Here is an 18850-nt window from a genome sequence, read left to right on the forward strand (position 1 = left end):
TGTGTGCCGCCCATCTGTGGGAGCCCGACAAGTGGGGAAAAAAACCAACGCGTTATATGTTGTGCTTGTAAGACCTAATCCAAATTCTAGCAGATTTGGATTGTGCGTCTATCAGACTCCTAAAAGAAGAATTCTTTAAAAAGAAAAAAAAAAAGCATATAACTATCAGTTTCATCCAAAGCATTATTCCGTATTATTGTTTTGTTTTCTGGAACCGATTAAGATGCTACCTTCTGAATCTAGATGGATTGTAAGATAGTCATCCCCCTGGCAGGCTGAGCACCTGGGAGTCTTCACAGTCTGTCCCAAGCCACAGCCCACTTTCCACCCCTCGAGAGCAGCATTCAGCAAACACGTATTGGGTCTTATGCCGAGCACCAGGTACAACAGCAAATCCCTGTCCACAGCCCTCGGTGGCTTTCCAGACATAGAGGGAGCTGGTGTGGAGAATGCCAAGTAGGAAGAAAGTATGACTGCACAGAATTCCGTGGTAAGTATAGCGTGCTTGCATTGGGAGTGCCTAAGTCTGGCTTAGAGGATTTGGGAAGGCTTTCTGGGGGAAGTGACATCTAACTTGGTTAAGAACTGACCAAGAGAAGACGAGAAGGAAGAAACTGTCCCCACAGAGACAGTGATGTGTGTCAAAGACTAGAAGTGGAAGTGAACACGGAACACTCCCAGATGGCTGGAACTAAAGGGGCCAGGGACAGGAGATGAATGACGGGTCTTGAATGCCCCGTGGAGGAGCTGAAGGTGGCCTAACTCTAACTCTAAGGCAGTGGCCGTGAAAATGGAGCACCCAGTGTCATTCTACGTAGCCTCAGCCGGATTAAACTGCTTCCCACGCTCCAAGCAAGCCACCTCCTCCTGGGCTGTCTTGCCTTTGCTCAAGCCGTCCCTTCTCTCTTAAATGCTTCCTCTGTGCCTGTCTTCCTTCTTCCGTTTAGAAAATCCCACATAGACTTCTGCAAGGGGCCTCTCAAAGGTCTCTTCCCTTACAAATCCTTCCCAACTCCAAGGCTGAATCAATCACTCCCTAACCACATGCACATATTTCTTGTAATAGCAAACTTGGGGGTGGGTGTGCCTACCCAAATTAATATCCATCTTCTTTCAGAACTGCCCCCTTGTTGGCAGGAAAGCAGCTGTGTGTCTGGGTCATGCGACTATGTGCCTTGTGCATCACGGACTCAGTCAGGAGAGGACATCCGACCCACATCTTGCCTTTCTCATTTAGACATCAGGGCTGAGACAGACTAGCTAGTGCTTAAGTCGGAGGACATTTAAACTTGGGATCTGTGGGCGAGACATCTCCACTGCATGGAGAAGTACAGAGAGCTAAGTGAGAAAACAAACCACTTCCATGGCTCCAGACAACTTTCCAGTGTCTTGTTCTAGACATTAATGATCCCTGATCAAATGTCCAGGTGCTGAGTGGTAGGAATACCCCTGCATCTTTTAAAAATATACATTATTGAGGCACCTGGGTGGCTCAGTCGGTTAAGTGTCTGACTTTTGACGTTGGCTCAGGTCATGATCTCGTGGTTGTGAGATCAAGCCCTTGTGTTGGGCTCTGCACCCTGAGTTGGGATTCTCTCTCTGCCTCTCTCTCTGTTCCTCCCTACTCATGTGAAACACTTAAAAAATAAATAAAAAATAATACAAAGTTAAAAAAAATGATTATTTAGGTATAGTTGATATACAATGTTGTATTACTTTCAGGTGCACAACATAGTCATTGAACAATTCTATTCATTGCCCAGTGCTCACCAAGGTTAAGTCTGGTCACCATCTGACACTATACAATGTTATTACAGTATCATATTGTACGGTATTTATTCCCTGTACTGTGCTTTTCATCTCTGTGACTTATTTTCTGAGAGTTTGCACTTAATCCCAGTCATCGATTCCATACATCCTCCTGGCCCCCTCCCCTCTGCCAATTGCCAGTTTATTCTCTGTATTTACGAGTCTATTTCTGATTTTTTTTTTTATTTTTTAAAAACTTGAAATTTAATTAATTATTTTATTTATTTATTTGATTTGAGAAAGAGATGAGATCACAACCTGAGCTGAAATTAAGAGTCCAATGCTTAACTGACTGACCATGCAGGCACCCCTCAATATGTTTTTATTCCAAATAGAAGTGAAACCGTATGGTATTTATCTTCCTCTGTCTGACTTATTTCATACCCTCTAGGTCTATCTATATTGTCTCAAAAGACAAGATTTCATTCATTTCTTATGGCTAAATAATATTTCATTGTGTGTGTGTGTGTGTATGTATATATGTACATATATATGTATACATATATACACACACATATACATATATACATATGTATGTATGTATGTATGTATACATACACACACACACACACACACACACACACACCACTTCTTTATTCACTTATCTGTCGATGGACGCTTGGGTTTCCTCCATATCTTGGCTGTTGTAAATAATGCTGCAATGAACACAGGGATGCATGTATCTTTTCCAATCAGTGTTTGTGTCCTTTGGGGAATTACTGGATCATACGGTAATTCTAGTTTTAATTTTTTGGGGAATCTCCACACTGTTTTCCATGGTGGCTGCATGAGTTTACATTCCCACCAACAGTGTGTGAAGGTTTCCCTTTCTCCCCATCCTTGCCAACACTTGTTATTGTTTGCCTTTCTAATTACTAGCCATTCTGACTTGTATGAAGTGTTTTCTTATTGTGGTTCTGATTTGCATTTCCCTGATGATCAGTGATACTAAGCATCTTTTCATGTGTCTGTTGGCCATCATCTGTATGTCTTCTTTGGAAGAATGTCTATTTGGGTCCTCTGCCCATTTTTAATTCAGATTTTTCTTTTTTGGTGTTGACTTGCATAAGTTCTTTATATACTTTGGATATTACCTCCTTATTGAATAAATCATTTGCAAATATATTCTCCCATTCACTAGGTTGCCTTTCTCTTTTGTTGGTAGTTTCCTTTGCCGTGCAAAAGTTTTCCATTTTGGTGTAGACTCAATAGTTTATTTTTACTTTCGTTTGCCCTTGCCTTGGAATAGGTTTCAGATACTAATATCACATGAGTCCTGAAAAAGACACTCTTTCTTTACCTTTCAATGCCTTTATACAGCAGTAACTCACTCCTATACTAAAATTAAAGCTGATACATAGGTCACTTTCCTAACCTGTCACGTTCCTAACCAACTCCCACTGCAGACGTGATGAAGGGATGACAGCACTCTCTATCTGAGCCTCCTAAGTCATCACCATGGTGGTCCACGTGGCCTCAAGAAATTAAATGGAGTTGGCACCCAATAGAAAAGGTACTGGCCATCAATGTTCTAGACTGGAATCTACTTGAAGGAAGGGACTGTGTCCTTTCCATGGTTGTAATCACAGCAGCTGTGCTTGACACAAGGTCAGTATGGAATAATGCCTGCTTGAAGGAGACATTCTGACCATTGTATTTCAGCCTGATTGCTTATTCTTGTCTCTTCATTCACCCATCTTACCTGGATGGGATTCATTCTTTCCCATTTTAGAAACAAGGTAAGTGATTCGTTTAGTAGTGAAAGACCTGAAATAGAACAGTGTGTCTTGGCCTCAGATGCACACTTACAACCCATCTCTACCCATCTAAAACATATGTTACACTTTTTTGTCTCTGAGGATATGGTCATATTTTAGAGTGACATCACTTTGGGGCAATGGTTACTAAAACCCATACAGAATCAAAGCACTCTGTTCTTTCTAAATTACTTACATTCATGGAAAGTTGGCCCTACTAACTTATTTGTACATTATTTTGCCAGTGTATCCATAATTTATCACAAATTTATATGCGATCTGGAAAAAAATGATGTAACTACCACATGATAACCTGTAAACTTCAGGACCTGTAAATCCCGTGGACTTCAGGAAGTGTAAACTTCAGGAAACCTGTAAATTTCAGGAACTGTGTCTGCCACAGCCAAGCCAAGATCATTCCTCTCCCCACTTAATGTCTTGATCACATACAGCCATCCAACAACCTACGTCCAACTTTACAAGAGTCTTCCTGACTACCTTGATAGATTATGATTAGTCAACAAATAAAAAGAGCATCTTAAAAATCAGTAACATACCAACTCCATTAACTGTTTGAGCTGACCTATCTCTTCTGGCAGCGATCCAAGTTTGTTGTTACTTGCGATTAAGACTTTGAGAGGCAGACCACACAGGCAGGCAGGCAGGGCAGACAGCTGATTTCGACTGCAAAGACAATACAAGAACACCGTAAACACACAAGCCACGTCATACCGTTTCCGATTATGTTTGTGAATAAGCGAGAAGAAAGGAGTGATTGGAGAAGACATCTGACAAATACAAAAGGTCCAATGAAGTTTCCGTATGCGTAATCCCTCAAGTCCCAAGTACAAAAGACAATAAAATCTATTTCTAGGAAAGAAAGGCATAGGCAGTTCTGCGGGAAACAACGTTTCCCGGCACGAGGAACCCCATCAAGCCCCCTGCAGAAGCGGAGTCCTTGGCCAGCCAGGAGGCAGATGGGCATCGCGCCCTGCGTCACCAATAACAACGGGAAGCGGGTGCCAACTCTTCTCTTTCTGACAATGTAGCAGGAAACTCAGCGAGAAACGAGCACCACAAAGGCATCCTCCCGTCCATGTTACAGTGATGGAGAAGATCGTTTTGCGGCAACTTACAAAAGACCACCAGCCTGATTTCCAACGTTTTGACTCTGCTTCCTTTTGCTAACACAAGAGTCACTACGCTTAATGTCTATTTGGGCATCTGCAAGGGAGCTAATTAAAAGGAAAAAAAAAGTAATGTTGGCCTTCTGGCAAAAGTGAATCTGGAACCCTGAGGGGTTCAATTTCACAGGGTACCCAGAAAAATCTGGGTACAACTCTCATCTCTGCTTTGCATGAAGAGGTTCTCTACCCAGAAGTATCTGAACTTCCTGTTATCAATGCTCAGCTTGCTGGGAAATGGGAAAATAATGGATAAATGAAATCTGTGAACCATCTTTATGTGTGTCAGCCATTTATTTCAACCTCTTCTCCCACAAAAAGCCCTTTTCCTGCCATCAGGGAAGGAGAGGGATGGTATTCAGTTTCCCTGCCTTTCTTTCCCCACCACTCTGCTGACAGAGACAATGACCAGGCAGTGAAATATCTAAAAACACGTTTGTCTTGCTATTGCAACTACGTAGAACTTCTTCTGTGCATACGTGCACACATGCATGAAGTGTCCGAGGCGGTGGTATTGTGTGCACGTGTGGACACACATAAATCTGTGTGTGTGAGGGGGAGGGACAGATGCACTGAAAACACACCAAGATGCTATCGGTAGTCATGGGGGTCGGAGATTAGGTACAAGGAGTGTTCTTTACATTTCTCTTTCTTATACTTTGCCGAGTTTTCCAAAATTCCTACAAAGTGCATTTATAATTAAGAAACAGATATCACTATAAAAAGATAAACTTCATCTGGCTACTGGTTGCATGAGTGCTTCTGTTTTTTGAACATTCACTGAGATGTGTCCTTATGAGCTGTGCACTTTTCTGTATGTATTATATTTTAAAGGTTTTCCTCCCCTACTCCCCCATATGACAAGGTGCGAATCCGGCTAAACAAAGGGCATCTCTAGCTGATGGGCTGAGAAGAAAACACATGGTGTGCTCTGGAAAGAACCTTTCTCATGTGGATGATCCCCTGTAAATGTCCTGACGTTTCTTCTCTTCCAGGTACCCAAGGCCTGGGTAATAAGCTTTATCAAGAAAAGACACAGCCAATCTTCCCTCCATTGCCCAGATTTACAAAGAAAGCTATTTCCAGAAAGGAGCAGAAGGAGAGAGGTTTCTCTAAGAGGGTCCAGCAGAGGGAGGGAGAAGATCGAAACCCTACAGGGGGCAGGTGGGGGGAGGTCCCTGGCATTGGAAGGACCAGCTGGCTGTTCACCTCCCCCTGGTTAGAGTGACAGAGGAAAATAGGGTGATGGGCCCACCCTGGCACTGTCTCCTGATCTCTGAGGGCAGTGAAAGGGGGTTATTTAGGCTGCCAGTTTCTGACATCCACCCACAGGAGCCCAGAGGGGCTATTCCGGCTGGTTGAGGGGGACCTCCTGGTGCTCTGATGGGAGACAGCTTTCTTCAAGCTCCAAAAAAATTAAAAACAAGGGGCGCCTGGGTGGCGCAGTCGGTTAAGCGTCCGACTTCAGCCAGGTCACGATCTCGCGGTCCGTGAGTTCGAGCCCCGCGTCAGGCTCTGGGCTGATGGCTCAGAGCCTGGAGCCTGTTTCCGATTCTGTGTCTCCCTCTCTCTCTGCCCCTCCCCCGTTCATGCTCTGTCTCTCTCTGTCCCAAAAATAAATAAACGTTGAAAAAAAAAAAAATTAAAAACAAAAAAAAACAAAAAAAAACCCAAAACCTCCTTAGACACTATCTCCGGGAAGAGAACTAAGTTTATTAAAAGGTGGCACATAAATAGTCTGGAATGTAACTTGTGGTTATAAAACACTTACTTTTTTTTTTTTTAAGTTTTATTTATTTATTTTTGAGAGAGACAGTATGCACACATGCGAGCAGGGGAGGGGGCAGCAAGAGAGGGAGAGAGAGAATCCCAAGCAGGCTCTTCGCTGTCAACATGGAGCCCAAAGTAGGGCTCGATCCCAGGAACCGTGACATTGTGACCTGAGCAGAAATCAATAGTCTGACACTTAACCAACTGAGCCACCCACGCGCCCCTGTGGTTGTAAAATACTTATTAACATATAATTTCATAAAGTGAGGATTAGTAAAAAAAAAAAAAATGTTAATAAGGCTTTTTTTTTATTTTGGAGACATTTAAACTTCCTTTTGAAGAGAAGCTAAGGAAACAAAGATTAGTGTTTTGAAAAACTTCTGCATGCTTATTTTCACAAATTAACACTTACAGTTCAAGATTCTTCCCATGTTTCTTTGCTTGGAAACTCAGAGTTAAACTATTCCCAGTCTCACCTTGACACAGGTATCTTGTCACATTGACAGACACTGAACCGAAAGAGCTACTGATAATACCACTAAGCAATGCAGGGGTGGCTGGGTGGCTCAGTAGGGTGACAATCTGACTCTTGATTTCGGCTCAGGTCATGATCTCATGATTTGTGAGATCGAGCCCCAAGTTGGGCTCCACACTGACAGCACAGAGCCTGCTTGAGATTCTCTCTTTCCCTCCTTCTCTCTCTCTCTCTCTCTCTCTCTCTCTCTCTGCTCCTCCTGCGCTAACACACACATACTCTCTCCCTCTAAATAAATGAATAAACTTAAAAAAAAAAAAGCAATGCAGTGAACGTTCTGCTCATTCAGAAGCATGAATATCTGAGAGTACGTGGGATTATTTTCATGGGATTTCTAGGATGGATACTCACTTATTTTCTTTTTAAGTGTTGTAGTTTTGTTTACTTTTTATTTATTTATTTAATATGAAATTTATTGTCAAACTGGTTTCCATACAACACCCAGGGCTCATCCAGACAGGTTCCCTCCTCAATGCCCCTCACCCGCTTTCCCCCTCCCCCCCCCGACCCCCATCGACCCTCAGTTGGATGGATACTCATTTAAAATAAAATAACACATGGGGCGCCTGGGTGGCGCAGTCGGTTAAGCGTCCGACTTCAGCCAGGTCACGATCTCGCGGTCCGTGAGTTCGAGCCCCGCGTCAGGCTCTGGGCTGATGGCTCAGAGCCTGGAGCTGTTTCCAATTCTGTGTCTCCCTCTCTCTCTGCCCCTCCCCCGTTCATGCTCTGTCTCTCTCTGTCCCAAAAATAAATAAACGTTGAAAAAAAAAAGAAAATTTAAAATAAAATAACACTTAAGCATTTTAAATTTACATGTTAGCATTAATTTTAAGTATTAAAATTTATTTAATATTTTATTAAAATCTATTTTAATATTTAATAATACAATTTATTTAATACTTATTTGTTAAAAAATAAGTATGATTTCTTTGACGGGATACAAGCCTTTTATACTAAAGGTTGCTGATGGAATCGTCTGTTTATTTATGTCCCACATATACTGTATGTAGTCACCTGTAGAAAAATCCAGGTGCCAGAACTTTGGTCACAATAAGCATGCCACAGACCTGGGCACATCTTTCTTGTATTTTGTTGATCTATTCTCTCAAGCTCTAGTGCACGTATGTTACCACTGGATGCCCCTCTATTCCTTGTAATTTCCCCAAGAGATAAAGGAAATACATGTGCACACAAAAACCCATTAGCTGTCCAGCAAATATTTATAAAGGACAGGAGAAATTATCTTTCCTTTAATCCTCTGCCCACTAAAGACCACATCGGCTGCCTGACTTTTTTGTTTTTTGTATTTTTTTTTTTTTTTTGAAACCACTCATCTGGCAGCAATTTTTCTCAAGCAAGTAAGTGCCTCAGGCTGCAAACCGCTATCCTGCCCCCCACTTGTCTCCTGGAGGCCTCTGTGCTAAAAACAGGCCTTTTGCAGAAACGATGTTTAAAATAAGGCCATACAGCGTCTGATAAGGTAACGGCCAACACTGATTTTCAAATCTACCCTGTAGGCTCCATCTGAAAGCAGAATTTAAAAAAAAAAAAAACAATTTTTTTTAACTGGCTCATTACAGAAGATCAAATTAGCGGGGGGAAAAGGGCCACTCATTCAGAAGTAGAAATTACAGATTTGGTGGTGGCGGGATGAGCCTTCCCACCCAGCATCTCCAGTCACTCTCCCTGCCCAGTCTGGGTGGAGGATGGCACAGGGAGGGGGGAGGAGGGGCGGGGAGACCGTAGGCTTTTATCGCTAATGCTTCCTCTTCCATCTTTCTCTGTCGAACGACTCCCTACTAGATTTATTGGCCTATTTCCTCATGTCAGGATGAAACAAGGCAGCTCAACATAATCTGAATACTTTTGACAGCTTTAGTTTACAGGATAAACTTCTCTTGGCTTCAAGGACCACGATCCCTCACTCGACATAATTCCTGAACTAAGGAATTTGCAAACCAAAGCACTACCGTATGGTTTTACTTTTAGAGAGCCTTATTTTAATGTGTTTTGACCATGGCACTTATTAATATCCATGACTTCAGACTTAATGGTGGTATTTAACATTATTTATTATCAGTTTATCAGAAAGTTATTTTCCCTAAAGTATGCAATAATAAAAATAACTATATTCTGACATGTGATTTTAGGATCAGGGGACCATATATATTTTTTTATTCTACTGGAATACAACTCTTTTCAGTATATGGGTTCACTTAATAATTGAGCTAGAACTCACTTAGTAGGAAATAATTTATAGAAAGATTTTTATAACATATTCACCCAGTTAACTAGGGAAGAGGTCACCAACTGTGGAATTAGAAAGCTTGGGTTCAAATCTCATGTGTGTCACAAACGTTTAGTTTAGGTAGAACATTTAACCCCTCTGGGTTTTGCCGTCTATAAAACATAAATAATAATACCTATCTAACATGAGACATGAGACTCTGGATGAAAAAGTGCTCAGCCCAACATTAACTCTCTACAGAAAGATTAAACCATACCCGAACACTCATGTAGCAAACCAGTGGGTAGGGGGCCAAAAAGAAGGTATGTGCACTTAGTTTGGTTTCAGTTATTTATTTTATTTCCTAACTGCTAAAATTGCCGCCACTTCTAAAATACGGTTACGTGTTCCACTCATTGAAAACATATGCCAATTAAACACAAAGATGGTCCCTCCGAGGCATGCTCGGAAGAACCAGGCCCGGGCTGTACAATTTCAGGCTGAAACACAACCAAGTAACCATTACCGGTCTGGAAACCCTGGACTAGAACATACAATCACATGAATGACTTTCTCTGTGGCTGTTTAGATGCATGCTGTGACACTTTCTTCATAGGTTTGTGATGGTTGCTGATCTCACATCATTATTGCTGTTACAGCACAGAGCAACAGAGCACAGAGAAAGGAGGGCAGGTTTCGTGGTGCGGACATCCCTGGGCTCACCCTACAGGAGTCTCAGCCAGGGAGAGGAGAAAACAACGATGCAGCCGTGGCTGTTACTGTCTGAATAGTCGACCTGGGCTTGGTGTGCGACCTACTGTGAATGGCAGATATTTTAAATATTTTACTTTAGCCAACCAAGCAAGTTTCCTTTCTCACAGGATACCTCACCTCACCAAATTTTGTTTTTATGGGTTGTGGGGTTCTTTTGGTTTTTTTGCATACCCTGTTTGCCTTTCATTCAAGGCAGAGTAGTGTTTTTATGATTTTTTTTTCTAGTTTGCATACGACACTTGGCTGTTAATTGTCTTTATAGACACACTTCAGTGAACAATATCTATAGAGAACCATTTCCTTTTTTCCTGCTGGCTCCATTCTGAAAAACCCACCATAGCAAAATGTCTCACCCTCCTTTCCCCTAATGACAGAGGACTTCCTCTTCCTCGCCAGCCCCTCCCCCTGCACTCCCTCCCCCCACCCCCCCATCACTGTATGCCTGAGACCTTGACCCCAACAACCAGAGCCTTGCTTCAGGTTGCCTGGGATATTTCGGCTGGCTTTCACTTTATAAATACAAATTACATACATACGCTTCTAGTAATATTTTACGTGAAATTGTTAAAGCAGTAATTTGATTGAGATTACGTGCGTGCACAAAATCTGGGCGCCCACGCTGAAATCGAATTTGGAAAGCAGTTACGCTGTCTACCACTTGAGGATGGCTATCACTCAAAGACTTAACATGTTGCAAGACCAGAAACGCAGAATCATCACGTCCCTGAATCATGAACCAGCTGTTGAACTCCAAACCCGTCCCGTCTCAAATTCCGCCCACGAGGGCCGTGTTTGGAGAAGGGAAAAGGGTCAGCTTCCGAGAGGAGACCTCACAGAAACGCAAGAAGCAAAAAGTGAGTGTCTACAGGCCGATTGCTGCTGCACCACTCGCGGTGCATTGCCACTGTGCGTCCCTGTACCATATTTGGCCACTGCGACTGAACCTGTTTCTCACAGTGACAGCCTATCAGTCTCCTCCTGAGTATAAATAAAGCCTTGCTTAAAATACTCCACCTTTTTTTTTATACTCTCAATGGCCCGCAACTACCACTCCTGATGTCTATAATTAGATTTCAAAGTGTAATCATCAATAACTCGTCCCTTCTCAGTTATTTCCTCTCCTTTTTCCTCAGCGCTCTTCAATTCTGAAAGGGTAAGGCTCCGAAAACCAGTGCTTTAAATTTCCTCCTTCATATTTTACCATGCCCTTCCTTCACCCTAAAATGGAGCTAAATGTTCACAATCCAAGGAACACTGCATGTTCAAAGAGAATGCCATAAGGGATGCTACAAAGAATATTAATTTGCCAAACACCTTCAGAGGCAAGAATGTAGATTTGGGGTTGTAAGTATTAAGAGTGTAGAAGCCTGAGCCCTATGCCCTGAAAAAACACCACTGCGTAAAATACTGTTGCTGGCATATAGGCAAACCACCCTAAATGGCTTAAAGGATGTAGCAAGGGGCGCCTGGGTGGCTCGGTTGGTTAAGCATCCAACCTTGACTTCGGCTCAGGTCATGATCTCGTGGTCGTGAGATAGAGCCCGGCGTTAGGTTCAGCATTGAATGTGGAGCCTGATTGAGATTCTCTCTCTACCCCCCACCCCTCTGCCTCTCCCCTGCTCAGTCTCTCTCTCTCTCTCTCACAACAAAATGAACATTAGAAGTTAAAAAAAGCATATGTATTGGCACTAAGTATAATTCTCCCACTTTCTAGTGCCGTGTTCCAGGTAGAATGGACCCCTAGCCTCCTGTTATGCAGAAAGTGGCCTACCTCACCTGCCATCTCCTCCTTGCAATTCCATCAAGTCAAATGTTACTTTAACATTTTTTCCCCACCTGAAAAGAAAGGGATATCCATACTGACTTAAATGAGAACAGGATGCTCAGATCAACTTCCACCCAGGAACACTGCATGAATACAAAATATTCATAATAAAATTTAAAATGCCTGAACATTTTTGTTTATCATCTGAAGACATATGTCTCTCCATCTATTTCTAGGAATTTTTAAATGCAGATGGAAATGCATGAATATAAGTCTATGCACATCCTCTTTTTCCTACTTATTCTTCCAAGGAAATCAGTTGTCAGAGAGCTCCTATCATGTAACTTGACGGCCAATAATAACAAAGTTCCACTTAAGGCTCTAATACTGTTACAAATCAGTAGCATATCCACTTTACTAATCGTACTAGAGAATCCACTTACTTTTTACTAGATCTTTTGCACTATTTTTCATAACCCAGATTGTAATACATATGAGACAGCATACCGCAAAACTTGATTTGACAATTCAAGAAACATTTCTTGGGTAGTTACTATGTATAAGGCACTGTGCTAGGCACTTAGACAATTATATTTTATTTATATTCACAACAGTGGTGTAACATAAGCATTTAACCTGGACCTTTCAGATGCAAAAACGGATATTGTTCAGAGAGTTTAAAACGCTTGCTCCAGGGGCACCTGGGTGGCTCACTCGGTTAAGCATCTGACTCTTGGTTTTGGCTCAGTCACGATCTCACGGTTTGTGAGTTTGAGCCCCGCACTGGGTTCTGCACTGGCAGCATGGAACCTGCTTGGGATTCTCTCTCTCCCTCTCTCTCTCTGCCCCTCCCCTGCTCATGCTGTGTCTGTCTCTCTCAAAATAAATATATAAACTTAAAAAAAAAAAAAAACTTGCTTCAAATTGCCTAGCTGGTGAGTTGTTCTGTGCTGTGTGGTTTGAAACCAAGTGGGTTAGGATTCATATCAATGTGTGACCTTCCTCCAATACAACCCAGCCTATTTTCACTTACTTTGGAATAAAAAGTGAAGGGAAGCCAGGAAAACAGTAGGAGGAGGACCCCAAATTTCAAGCAGGAGGCAACGAGATGCTAGACTGGTCATTCAACGATTAATGTCTATGTAAAAGTTTGAAGGGCGGGGTCAAAGATAATTTCTGAGATTCCACGCTGGGGGGCTGGAGAAAAACAGGAGCATGGACAGGAACGAGGATGCTAATTTGGGAAAGAAGAAAGTGAGCTTAGTTTAGCAGACACTGAATTTCGAGGAGTCAATAAGCATCTAAGAGGAACTGAATTTTAGGCAATCGGGAAAATGAAGACAAATGCCCAAATGACTCGAGGAGCTGGAGACTATATTTGAGACACCCGAGGCCAGGGTCTGAGAGAGAAGCGTTAAGGACCAAAGACGGAGCTTTGGGGAATTCTAGCGACAAGGTGCAAAAAGAGAAAGAACATCCAGATGGGGGATAAAGAAGAAAGAGAAAGACCCAGAGGGGCAAGCAGGAAAGCCTGTGACCAAGTCAAGGGAGGACGGTGCCATGGTGTTAAATGCTGACTGGAAGCGAATTATTTTTCCACACTGACTGAGTGCCTGCTCTGCTCAAGAGCGTGTCCTAAACTCTGAGAAAACATGAAATGTCCATGAATCCTGAGACTTAACCTTTAACAAGATTAGACACTATCTCGCTGAGCTGACATCACCTACGTCCCACTTGAAGACGGGTCACGGAGTTTTCAAATGCCGTAGCGGCACATATTTCCGACTGGGTTTCTCAAGATTTAAGGCAAGACGTTAGTGACTCTTAGCAAATGAAAGTGAGACTCCCTTTATGGATCCTCCCCATGAAGTGGGGTGAAAGGGTCTCAGGCTCATCCTAATAACTCTTTACACAAGTGTCTGCCGACTTTGGGCACCTCTGTCGAATGACCCAAGGTTGCCTCTGCCAAAAATCCTGGGCTGTTCTCTCCCCTTGGTACTGCGGTCTCAGTGGTCTCTTGCTGGGACTGACGGTAGGGGAGGGACCACTATTCCTAACAGTTGGCTTCAATTCCCTCAAGATCACCTACTCGAAAAATGACTGGCCAACAAAAGTAAACGTGCTACCCTCATAGCACACACGTTGCCTCTTCAACCCTGTCCCGCCACCCACCTGCACACAGCCAGCCTCTCACCATCTTTGGGACCCAGGCAACGAAGAGTTTCCCAATCCACAGTGAATACCACTGCCGATTTTTTTCTTCTACCTCTAGTCCCATTCAAACTGCTCATAAATGCCACGATCTAAATGAAATTATTTGGTGTACCAGGACACATCGTAAATGATTTCGAGATGGGCAGAATCACTGCTCGGGGCTTGTCTAGTATACCCTTCCGGGTTATCTCCGTTTTTCATGGTCTTTGACTTACTTTACAACCCTGTAACTTGTTCTAACACTGAAAACTGATAATACAAGTAATTTTCATGCATAGAAACACAGACAAATTGAGGCACGTGGGTGGCTCAGTTGGTTAAGCATCTGACTTCGGCTCAGGTCATGATCTCACAGTCTGTAAGTTCAAGCCCCGCATCGGGCTTTGTACTTACAGCTCAGAGCCTGGAGCCTCCTTCAGAGTCTTGTGTCTCCCTCTCTCTCTGCCCCTCCCCCAATCATGCTCTGTCTCTGTCTCTCTCAAAAATAAATAAACATTAAAAAAAATTTTTTTTAAAGCACAAATTGTCATGAGTGCAGTGGAACTGCAACTGATTGCTGCCTTCTCACAACTATTCATAAATTCACTTCAGTAAGCCCGCTAGCATGAATGCATGCGTGTGTTTGTGCGTGCTGCGTTCTCCTTTAAACAGGTTGTAACATCTTACTGGTTTCTTCATTAATTAATGAACTATATATATTTATATACTATTATATATTATATACATATAATCTTTGATGGATATTATATTTGTATGAGAGTCATGATTTTTACCTTTTTTTTAATGTTTATTTTTGACAGAGAGAGAGACAGAGCGGGGAGGGGCAGAGAGAGAGGGAGACACAGAATCCGAAACAGGCTCCAGGCTCTGAGCTGTCAGCACAGAGCCCGACACGGGGCTCAAACCCACAGACCGCGAGATCATGACCTGAGCCGAAGTCGGAGGCTCAACCGACTGAGCCACCCAGGCGCCCCTGATTTTTACCTTTTTAAAAGCATTACCCTTTAACGGGTGATTAGTTTCAACTATAGGGATGTGGCGTTGCAACGTTAAAATTTCAGTGCAGACAATTTAAAGACTTAGTTGCTTCAGACTTCTGGTCAAGGTCATTCTTTTTTTTCATTATGTAATATAGAGCTCTCAGAACCTCTGAAAAAATCCTCTCACCCCCTCCAAAAAAATTCCAATCCTATAAAGGAGTTAGGGAAAAGAAAAAAGAAAAAAACATCTTATGAACAAATGTCTTAAAAATTAACAATTGTTTGAGCACCGGTGATGACATATATATTATTTGTACTTTGCAGTAATTTTTTCTCAAAAGAAATTGCACATTTTATTTGATAGGTAATAAAAAAAGTAAAGTTTTTTTTTTTTTTTAAGTACTAAATGAGAAGATAGGTCAGTTTGGATGGCACCTCTGTGTAACACACTTTATGCTTTAGTGTTTCCTGGGCCTTTCTGTCTTCTTGTATTTCATTTTTTCCTTCAATACATGGAGTCCATACAGATTACCTGGGCTCTGAATATAACAACATGAAGGGACATACTTTTTTTTTTTTTTTTTTTTAATGTTTATTTATTTTGGGGACAGAGAGAGACACAGCATGAAAGGGGGAGGGGCAGAGAGAGAGGGAGACACAGAATCGGAAACAGGCTCCAGGCTCTGAGCCATCAGCCCCGAGCCTGACGCGGGGCTCGAACTCACGGACCGCGAGATCGTGACCTGGCTGAAGTCGGACGCTTAACCGACTGCGCCACCCAGGCGCCCCGGGACATACTTTTTAACCTCGTCCTTTTTTAGGCATGAGGTCAGTTCTTAAAGGAGTCAGTGGGTGATAAAAATTCTTCTAAATTAGTGTTTACAAACTGGTGTTCTGGAAAGCACTGTTCTGGGAGATGCTAAACGGTAGGTCTCACAAAAAAAGAGGGGAAGAGTTCTGTGTTGCTTGGAGACATATAGTGCAGATTAGCACAATACATGGACTTTGGGCTTTTTTGTTTGTTTGTTTGTTTGTCTGTTTGTTTAAGTATACCTATATCCGACAGAACACTTTTCCATAGAATATACTTTGGGAAAACAATGTTTTATTTATTCCTTAATTGATCCAATGGCATCACTGAGGTTAGAAATAAGTAACTGTTTTTCAACCCCCTATGGAGTCTGGCGAGTAAGTTTCCTCCAGATGTATTATTCTCTATTCATGAACAGATGAATTAATCACTGAGTGAAAGGGGTCAATTTTCTTATGTTATTTTCACATTCCTTTCTGCTATGGCTTGCCAGCTGCCAAGAGGGGTATCAGAAAAACACTGCCTGATTTCATAAGGTTAACGTGGGTATGCTTAGATTAATAGATAACAGTTCCACATGATCCAACTCTGAAAGTGACCCAAATCTTCTGGCTATTTTCTTAACCGTTCACAGAGATTATCCCATTCCACCTGTCGTGACAGTCCATCTGGTCCAGAGAGTATGAAGGTGTTCCAAGAAATGGCAGGAGGTGAAAAAACAATGTCTCACAGAATAAACTCTGTCACCTAAACATTCCATCCCTTGAATGCTTCCAGATAAAGAACCACAGAATATGTATTTATTCTTGACTTAACTTATCTTCCCTGGAGAAGTCTATTTATGATTATTACGCATGCTGAAATTCTTGGCTGCATTACTTTACCAAGATCGCCCCTCCCTGAGCTCTCACAGCACAGGTATTCTTTTCAGAAGTAGGGTAATACTTTTACATCATATTCTACAATTTTTCAGCTACTACAGTCTATTTTTTTTTTACTTTTGAAAATGAAGCAATGCATTTAGATTTGAATTGGGAAGCTGAGAAAACCAAGACTGTCTTTTTCCTCAAAAGCAACTCTTGTAAAAAATTTTTTTATTTGTCCTGTTACTATCATTGTTACTAACAAGCAAATAAGAACAGCAAGGAAACCAAAGCGAAGCCCTGGACTGGCCCTCACACCTCCAGACTGCAGTCAAAACCCACTCACCTTTAAAAAGCCCTAATTCCTTGTTTGGAGGTTCTAGCAGGGGAACGCAGCTACTCACATACCCTTGACCGAAGAACGGTCCTCCTCTATCGGAGAAGGTTGTCCTCTTTGATCCAGTGTGCAGCTTTGGGAGGGATGCACATGGAGCGGTGAGGGAGGAAGGGGACACCCGCCTAGCCAGCCAGATCAGCCAAATCAACGCTGGTGATCAACGGGGTGACAGATTTGCAAATGCCATAAAGGATAAAGGGTTAGTATCCAAAATCTATAAAGAACTTACCAAACTCAACACCCAAAAAACAGATAATCCAATGAAGAAATGGGCAGAAGACATGAATAGACACTTTTCCAAAGAAGACATCCAGATGGCCAACAGACACATGACAAGATGCTCAACGTCACTCATCATCAGAGAAATACAAATCAAAGCCACACTGAGACACCACCTCACACTGGTCAGAGTGGCTAAAATGAATTACAGTAGGAAACTACCTGTAGGAAACTACAGGTGCTGGCAAGGATGCGGAGAAATGGGAACCTTCTTGCACTGTTGGTGGGAATGCAAACTGGTGCAGCTGCTCTGGAAAATGTGTGGAGGTTCCTCAAAAAGTTAAAAATAGAACTATCCTATGACCCAGCAATAGCACTACTAGGAATTTACCCAAGGGATACAGGAGTGCTGATGCATAGAGGCACATGTACCCCAATGTTTATAGCAGCACTTTCAACAATAGCCAAATTAAGGAAGGAGCCTAAATGTCCATCAATTGATGAATGGATAAAGAAGATGTGGTTTATGTATACAATGGAATACTACTTGGCGATAAGAAAGAATGAAATCCTGCCATTTGTAGCAACGTGGTTGGAACTAGAAGGTATTAAGCTGAGTGAAATAAGTCAGTCAGAGAAAGAAAGATATATATTTTCACTCATATGTGGACCTTAAGAAACTTAACAGAAGACCATGGGGAAGGGGAAGGGGAAGGGGAAAAATAGTTACAAACAGAGACAGAGGGAGGCAAACCATAAGAGACTCTTAAATACAGAGAACGAACTGAGGATGGATGGGAGTGCGGTAGGGGAGAGGGGGGAAATGAGTGATGGGCATTGAGGAGAGTACTTGTTGGGATGAGCACTGGGTGTTGTATGTAAGCGATGAATCATGGGGATCTACACCAAAAACCAAGAGCACACTTTACACACTGTATGTTAGCCAATTTGACAATAAATTACATTTAAAAAAAAAAAGCCCTAATTCCATCTGACCCTCATGTTAAGACAGCAGGGAAGAAGGTATGGATGATGCTAACTAGGCAGAATCCAACAAGGAAAGGACTGAAGATAAAGAAGTCAAATTCTCGCACTCTCCAATTTAATGAGGCAAAGGCTTCAAGACTTGTTTTCATCTAATTTTATAATAAAATGACTTAACTCATAGAAATTCGGTATCAAGTCAAAGTTCGTTTTTAGCCAACCACCAAAGTATACTATTACAAGGGTAAGAGAGGGCATCAGATCTCACTAAGAAGCCACAATACAGAGTTCTTTCACTACACATTCCAGTCACTGAGACTCTTTTCCATTAAGGATCCCACAATACTACAGTTTTTTCCTGCTTTCAAAGTAGTACTGTCCTTCCACTCTCAATATGTTTAAACACTTTTTTTAATTTGAAAACTATCCCAAATTTAAGAAGTGAGAAAGAATGAAAGAGCTAAGTTAACCAATAGGGAGTACCCAAAGTAGGCAGAAATAATAGAAAAATGGAGGAAGGGGCAATATGCAAAAAGACAAAGACAATGATGAAATACATGA

The 18850-nt window shown here is 42.1% G+C and overlaps 1 protein-coding gene across 2 annotated transcripts in view; it reads right to left on the reverse strand.

Moving 5' to 3' along the window:
- Positions 1–18850, reverse strand: part of LRCH1 (leucine rich repeats and calponin homology domain containing 1) — a 205313-nt gene that overhangs the window by 78421 nt on the left and 108042 nt on the right. For both annotated transcript variants that reach the window (XM_047079856.1, XM_047079863.1), the window contains exon 3: positions 4124–4250. In XM_047079856.1, the coding sequence (XP_046935812.1) occupies positions 4124–4250 (127 nt within the window). The remainder of the gene's footprint in view (positions 1–4123; positions 4251–18850) is intronic.

The sequence above is a fragment of the Lynx rufus genome, unplaced genomic scaffold (genome assembly GCF_022079265.1).
Source record: "Lynx rufus isolate CCGP_SWC_20201006 ecotype Redwood Valley unplaced genomic scaffold, mLynRuf1.p SCAF_1, whole genome shotgun sequence".
NCBI classification, from domain to species: Eukaryota; Metazoa; Chordata; class Mammalia; order Carnivora; family Felidae; genus Lynx; species Lynx rufus.